Here is an 8400-nt window from a genome sequence, read left to right on the forward strand (position 1 = left end):
CTGCTCTGACTCCTGTCTAGGCTATTTGGAAATTGACGCACACGTACGCCAAGCTGGCAGCATATAGGATGTGTCCCATGGAAAGGGCTGGACTGATCGATATTTAAGACCGCACAAGCAACAGCAATAAATAAATGAAGCAAATGCAATGGGGATGCCAATCAGTGACTGGGTGAGTACATTCTCATAATAAGGATGAATCCCTTTGCCTGGAAGGGAATACAGTGCAGCACTAAACGCTCCAATGCTCCGTCGGGCTGGCCCAAGGTGCCGGTCTTGCATAGAGAAATGATTTCTTCAGACTCATCATAACACGTGATCCTGATGTTGGTTTAGAAACTGATGGCTAAGCAAATGAGACTGAGAACAGGAGCAATAAAGGGGATGTTCATGCGTGACCCCATACTTGCAGCTTTCACTATGTTCACACTTAAATTCTTTTCCTTTTCCAACAAAGTAAGTGCAAATACATTTAGTCCAACTCAGTAACATAGCAGCAAAACTCCAGGAACCAATGAATTAGGGCACTGGCACCCCGATACCCCTCTGCCTTTTGGACTCAAAGCTTCAGAAACACCAGCCTTGAACAGAAGGGCAAACATTTCATGATTCGGCATTTGTGTTCCATCGTTCACACCCACCCACCTGCCCCCGTAGCAGTTAGTAAATTCATTAACAAACACAATTTGAAACTCATAAGGAGTTAAAGCTATAAAATGCCTACTCATTGGTGTATTTTTTTAACAAACGTTTCATCCTTCTTCCCTTCCTTTCAAACAAAGCTTCTGGGTCATTCATTAGGATAATAACATATCACTTGTTTACTTCTTTTAAAATGACACAGTTGTGTTTTTCTCAAAACGACTGCCATCTTGTTTCTAATTAAACATGATGGATTCAGGGTCCTGGTTTGCCATCTGGGCCATATGTCTCAGAACATCCTTTTTTGTGATGATGCCAAGAAGTCTCCTGGAGAAGAAACAAAATAGAGAAAAGAGGTCAACCTCGCAATACCGACTCATGCCTTTCCCGGAACACCAGTGCCTTTATCACCTGGGCACACTGAGAGACAACATTCCCCAGCGTCCCTTGCGAGTGGGCGCGGCCAGCTGAGTGAGCCCTGGCCAATGGAGTGAGTATGGGTAGACATGAGAGGTGCCCCTCCCGGGCCGCCCACACATTTCCTCACACTCTCTCTCTCCTCAGCTGCCAGGCAGAGGCAGAGGAGCCAGTGAAGGACTCTGAGGTCACAAGGGATTGAGAAGGAGCCACCAGATTCAAAGACCTGTGTCCTTGAATGACTGTGTTGCAGACCCCATGCCTGCTGCGACTGATACTGGATATGACTTGGGAGATAAGTAAACCTGACACATCCGGCCACTGAGATTCCAAACTTGTTTATTACAGCAGTAAACCTACATACGATGCCTGATATACACTCCTAAATTTTAAAACTATACTCAATAAAATAAAAGTGCTTATGAAAGCCGTTGTCAAAACTTGCCCACACCATGGAAATTCTAACCATAAGGTTTTGTTTTTTTTAATCCTTACCCAAGGATATTTTTTTCATTGATTTTTTTTTTTTAGAGAGAGAGTGGGGGGGGGGGCGCGAGAGCTAAAGAGAGCGAAACATCAATACATCAACTGTTTGCCTCCCACACGTGCTCAGACTGGGCCCGGGGATCAAACCTGAAACCCAGGTACGTGCCCTTGACCTGGAATTGAACCCGAGACCCTTTGGTGTTCAGGCCAACACTCTAACCACTTAGCACACTGACCAGGGCCCAAGTATAAGGTATTTTAAGTATAACAACTGATTCTGTTTTAAATCTATCTTACTAGAAGGGGAAAGTTTGACATTCATCTCTGACCATATTTGTAAATTACCTCCTCTTCCAAAATGCCATTGCTTTCAACTTACAGAAACAATACCACCTCCCAGGGTCGCTTGTATTGGGCCACCTAGACAATGTATCGCACAACTCCAGGAGCACTGCTCACAAACACTGCAATGCACAAGTGCCCCTAGAATATGCGGTACACACTTGGACAACCATTCACGACAGCCCATGCCTCACTCTTGATTCTATTAAATATTTAAGTGGCCACCTGCTGGAACAAGTCACGCCCTCTAGGTACAGTGAAGGGCTTGAAAGAAGGGGATGTACACAACTTCTTTGGAGAAAAGAAGTTCCATTACCAAATTCGTTTGCAAAATGCTGCTCACTGTGTCTCCATCATACCCAGGAAAGGGGAATGGAGAAGTGAACTATGTCAGGACACCGGGACACTGAATAGCTATTAAATGACAGGCTTCTCTGCATCTGGGTAAAATGATGAATACACACAAAAATCAGAAAGCACAATTGTAATACACTGTCGTTTATCTAAGTAAAGCCAAATCAGTCAAACTCAAACTCATCTGTTACTAATAGAAAGTAAATATTCAAAGGGAATTCAAGTATTCAGAGCAGTGTCCAAGTCAGTGACATCTGGTGAGATGCACACTGGTTAGTGAAACTGTCAAGCCAGAATTCTGACTTTTGTCCCTGATCACACTGGAGCTTAAAAAAGTGACTGGTTTGTTGTGTTAGTTTTCCTTCTGTCACACTAGGGGGGACAGCAAACACTACCTCTTCCCCTCCCTCTCATGGGAGCATCTTCAGGAGAGAGGAAAACAGCCGACAGGGCCTTTGAAAGCACGCTAGGCAAAAATAATAATGACCACATGGGTGACAACACACGGAAAGACAGCGTCGTGACTATCATGATAACCAAAAAATAAAGAACAATGTAGAGAGCGGAAGAGAATTAGAAAACCAGTATTTTGCACCCCCAATGTAATAACGAGGTTAGCCAATAATTATCATCAATGAATTCCAAAACCGCTGGGTAAATGGTTGCTAGAACCAGAAGATTCACATGGTCTCAAAGGATCCGGCCACCGATGACGTACAAAGAGAAAAATGTCCCTTTCCAAGCGCGGTTCCGGCCATCAGCGCCCCATCCGAGTGATGGAGCTTATCACCAACAAAGTCGGAAAGGCTGACATCATGACATCATCTACTTTGAAATGTTGCCAAAAACCACTTAAACCAAGTCAAACCATGAGGAAGCAATCAAACATATTCAAAATGTGAGACTACTGGTCTGGTCTCTTAAAAAAATATGTGTCACAAATAACAAACAAAACAGAGGCAGGGAAGTATTTTAAACAAACATCCCCAATAGAATATTGTTCGGGCTAAAAAGAAATGAGCTATCAAGTCAGGTAAAGACATGGAAGAACCTTAAAGGCATACTAAGAGAAAGAAGCCCATCTGAGAAGGCTGTGCGATTCCAATTCTATGACATTCTGGAAAAGACAAAACTAGGGAGACTGAAGGACACATATGTAACACCTTAATCAATAAGGAAAAAAAAGACACAATAAAAAGAAAAAAAAACTAGGGAGACTGTAAAAGATCAGCGGTTGCCAGGGGAGTGGGAGGGTGGGAGTGTTCAGGACAGGAAAACTCCTCTGTGTGATACCATAATGGTGTGTACGTGTCATTCTCCATTTGTCAAAACCCACAGAATGTACACCACCAAGAGTGAACCCTAATGCAAACTATGAACCTTAGTTACTAATACTGGATCGATAGATCAATGGCAACAAATATAACCCACCGATGAAGATGTTAACAAGAAGGGAAACTGAAGGAACGAGAGAGGGAATATGGGAACTCTATACTCTCTGTTCAACTTCTCTGTAACCCTAAAACCACTCTAAGAAATAAAGCCTATTAATTAAAGCAAACAAAACCCTTGGAGGGGGAGGGGTTGCCTGAGAGGAGGGGTTAGTGAAGAAGGATAAAGCCAGGAATTGTTGTGGGGTTTTTTTGTTGTTGTTTTTTAATATATTTCTATTGATTTCAGAGAGGAAGGGAGAGGGAGAGAGAGAGAAAGAGAGAGAAACATCAATGATGAGAGAGAATCATGGATCAGCTGCCTCCTGCACGCCCCACAATGGGGATGGAGCCCGCTACCCGGGCATATGCTCCAACCAGGAATTGAACCTTAACCTCCTGGTTCATAGGTCAACACTCAACCACTGAGCCACGCCGGCTGGACAATGTTGTTTTTCATTCTAGCTGTTTCGAGCTACTTGACTTTCAACATGTTCATATGGTACTTTAAATACATTTCTGAAATTGATCCAAATGCAGTCCAACTGATGGTGCCCCAGAAAGCAAGATGCTGTTACACCGACTCTGCCAAGCTGAGTCCGAGTCCTGGCTGAGCCTGCTCAGGCTGCCATGGCAAAGCACCACACACCGGGTGGCTTAACAACAAAACCTAGTTTCTCGCAGTTCTAGAGACCGGAGGGCCAAGGTCAAGGTGCTGGCACGTCTGGTTTCTGCAGCAGCCTCTCTCCGTGGCTTGCAGACACCCGCCTTTCTGCTGTGACCTCACATGGCCCTTTTCCCTGTCCCAGCAACCCTGGTGTCTCTTCCTCTTTTTATAAGGACACCAGTCCCATCAGATGAGGGCCTCACTCTTGTTGACCTCATTGCACTGTGATCACCCCCTTAAAGACCCCACCTCCAAATACAGTCACATTGGGGGGTCAGGGCTTCAGCACAAGAATTTGGGGTGTTGGGGGAGGACATAATTCAGCATGTTCCTTAAGATGAGCTCCTTGGCTTTACTTGTTAAACATTTTTGAGCCTTCTCCAGTTCTCGTCCAATACATGCTCCGGACGATGATTAAAACAATGCTGCTTGGGAAAAAATGACTTGTTAGTGTTTGCAAAGTGCTGAGAACTCTACTATCACACACCACACCACACACACACACACACACACACACGTGTGTGTGTGTGTGTGCATGCGCGCGCCTCCCACGTCCCTCCCACGTCTGTAAAGCCTGGTTTGTATTTCCTTATCTTCACCCTGGAGACAGCATCAAAGATCAGGCATCTGCCTAAAGCCGTCCTGACAACCCCCCCTTCGAGCTCTGGGGCTACGATGTCTGAGAGTCACGCCGGGTGCGATGGTGCTGGGGAAACACATGCAGCAGCTGCCTCAGCTGCCTGGGGTGCCTGGGGTGCAGGCATCAACGGGGCCCGGGCCCGCGACAATCATTATCGCAGGACACCGCACAGCCACCCGGAAGGAGGCGACATCAAAGCCGGCAGGGATCAGCAGAGCCGGGAAATGTCCTATTTCATTTACATCAAGAGCTTACACGTCCAGCCCCTTGGGGTAGCAGTTCAAGTGAGTCCGGAGACTGGTAAACGGCCGATCTATCCGCTGGAGGCACTGAGCTCTTCCGAGGAGGCCGCCCAGCAGGACTTGGGGTCGCTGACACCATCTCCCCGGCCTGCTTGTCCTTCCTCGGTCCCGTGGACGGAAAAGCCCACCCGAGTCACTCTTGGCCCCTGGAGGCTTCCTAGACGCCGGCACTCAGGGCACAAAGGCTTCTCTGGTTCCCGGTCTGCTTCCCCAAAGACATCGGACCCCGGGCCCTGAGAAATCCTGCGGCTGCTGCTGGTGCAGGGGATGAGCTGGGCTCTCTCTCGGCCCCGAGCAAGGAAAGCGCATGGCGACAGGATAATCAAAACCCGCGCTGGCTTCAGACGGGCCTGCCCTGGCCTCGAGCCGGAGATGAAAGGCCCGCGCACCAGGCCCCCTTGCCAGCACCAACGTATCAGCATCTGTGTTTGTTTAAAATATGTAGAGTGAGAGGGGGAGAGAGAGAGAGAGTGCGATTTTGTTTTCTTGCAGAACATTCGGAGCCAATTTCAGCGCCCAGATCTTCACAGGGAAACCTCGGGGGCTCCGCGAGGTGCGAGCGGGCACTCGGAGCGGAATTCCCACCGGCGCTGGAAATTCCGAGGATAACTGACGTTGGATTATTATTTTAAAGGGAAAGAGAAACTGCGATCCACTTGAGACGACACGAGTGATCACAGCAGTATTTACACCGAGCGCTGGAAATTCAAGTACACAAATGGGCTCCAGTGTTTTGCAAAGTGGGGTCCCGCGACCAGCGGCAGCCCTTGGGGGCTGGTTAGAAATAGACATTCTCCGCCCCCCCCCCGCCCCTGCCCCCAGGCTTGTTCCCGGGGCTGGGCTTCAGCTAGAGGCTCAATCCTCGGAGATTCGGATGCACACTCAGGTTTGAGGACCACTGAGTTCCTTGAAAAGTCACAGCTAAGCCCTAGCCGGTTTGGCTCAGTGGGTAGAGCCTCGGCCTGTGGACTGAAGGGTCTCAGTTTCGATTCTGGTCAAGGGCACATGCCCGGGTTGCGAACTTGATCTCCAGTAGGGGGTGTGCAGGAGACAGCTGACCAATGATTCTCTCTCATCATTGATGTTTCTATCTCTCCCCCTCTCCCTTCCTCTCTGAAATCAATACAAATATTTTTAAAAAGTCACAGCTAAAAGAATCTCCAGCCTCAAACATTTGTTCATTTGTTCCATATTGATCGCCCCTCCCACGTGCAAGATGCCCTGTGGCTGCTGTCAGAGCCGGGGTGGGGGGGTAGAGGGGATGTTGGTTCTGTCGCTAGGAGCTCTCCGGGTCAGGGAGCAAATGCAGCACCTGGGAGCCCGGCCGCTCTAGGCAGGAGAGCGGGGAGAAAGCCGCCTGGGCAAGGCCCGCTCACTCGGCTGTTCTCTGGGTCACCCAGTTGGAACACTGGTGACATCTAGGCCGGATGACTCTTTGCTGACGTGTGGATTGCCCTGTGCACTGTAGATGCCAGCAGATGCCAGCAGCACCCCCTCCTCCCCGCTGTGACACCCCATCTCTCTGGGGGGCAGCACCACCCGGGGTGAGAAGTGCTGAATTCAACTTCCACAGTGTGGCCCGGGAAATGTAAACTACGATAGAGAGCGCGGCCTCTGGAGCCTACAGGGGCCTGAGCTATATTCAGGGGACCAACGTATCCACAACCCATACCCCACCCCCACCCCCCGCCCCGGCCCCAGCCCATAAGGCAGGGGTGGGGAACCTTTTCCTGCCAAGGGCCACGGGGAGATTTGTAACATCATTCTCGGGCCCTACAAAATCATCACCTTAAACATGAGCCTGCTCTGTTTGGTCAGACATTGAATGAGCTCACCCCTAATGCCTTGGAGGGCCAGACCCCATGGTTTCTCGGGCCTCATACGACCCGAGGGCCGCACGTTCCCCACCGCTGCCCATAAAGGAATGAGCTGGGCAGACGACCCTAGGTTCCAGGCAACCCTGACTGAGCCGACCTCCTCCTCCTGCCAAGCTTCTGAGGCCGTGGAATTTGGGGTGCGCCTCTGAGCCCAAACATTGGCCCTCAGGGCACGGCACCTCCCACACCATCAGGACCCTCCGATCTCCGCAGCGCCGCCTGCCCGGCTGGCATAACAGAAAGCGGAGGAATTTGCTGGCAGAGACCATGCCACGGCCGCCACGTCTCAGCTGATAACACTGGTGTTGAAAGCGTGAACTGGCGGGAACACGCTGACAAATTAGGGAACAGGCTGAGCTTAATGCGAACTTCACCTCTGCTTCTGGGGATTTCATCCACGAGAGAGTGCGGGTGAGAGCCGCATGCAGCACCGGCGGGGCCTGGGCCCGGGGACACCCAAATGCCCGCGAGCCGTGGCCCTCGAGACGCCCACGTCCACGAGCCAACCTCGGGCATCCTTAAGGCCAAGTGACATATGTCTTGTCACACTGACATATTTCTTAACCACTTACTGTATCTGAAATAGTACTACCGTCTTCATTACCTCCCATCTCTTTTTCTTAACGTGTCACTGACGAAGCTTTTAGTGCTGTGCCCCAACCCTCTCTTTCCCACCAGCCCCGTGGTTTTCGTTGCTCACGTTGGCATATGATCAGCACCATGACTCTGAGGAATGTATATGTCACAGTACAGCAGGCCCGGCTGCACCTTCTCCCTGAGTCAAGTGGCAACAGGGTGGTAGAAAAGCAACCACCTTGAGTCCCCTGAGGACTGAGAGAGAATCATGGATCGGCTGCCTCCTGCACGCCCCCTACTGGGAACATTCACCTTGCTCTCCCCAGTCTGGGCACAGCCGCTGTACACGTCCCCCCCGCCCTCCCCCAGCACCAGCCCGGCCACTCACCCGCTCCGCGTCACCAGGCACTGGCGGAGCCCCAGCTTCCGGAAGATGTCCACCACCGTCTCCATGGGGGTGTGGTCCGTGACCGTGAAAGGGCTGAGGTTCAGGACCCGGCGCAGCTTCAGGGGTTGCGGGCTGTTGGCCGGCAGCTCGGGGGGGTCCTCCGTGAAGTACATGATGGAGTTGCTCACGATGCCCTCCTGCCTCTGCCTGGCGTTCTCTGGAATGGGCAGCGGGAGCAGAAGTCACACCCAGTCCCTCGCTTAGCAACTACCCCGCGCC

At 50.5% G+C, this 8400-nt stretch overlaps 1 protein-coding gene across 1 annotated transcript in view; it reads right to left on the reverse strand.

Annotated features, from left to right (window-relative positions):
- Window positions 1-303: 303 nt before the first annotated feature.
- Window positions 304-8400, reverse strand: part of CLCN4 (chloride voltage-gated channel 4) — a 54735-nt gene continuing 46638 nt past the window's right edge. The window contains 2 exon segments of the mRNA XM_023745446.1: window positions 304-969; window positions 8122-8338. Coding sequence (XP_023601214.1) covers window positions 879-969; window positions 8122-8338 — 308 coding nt within the window. The 3' untranslated portion in view covers window positions 304-878.

This window comes from Myotis lucifugus, unplaced genomic scaffold (genome assembly GCF_000147115.1).
Source record: "Myotis lucifugus unplaced genomic scaffold, Myoluc2.0 scaffold_542, whole genome shotgun sequence".
NCBI lineage: Eukaryota > Metazoa > Chordata > Mammalia > Chiroptera > Vespertilionidae > Myotis > Myotis lucifugus.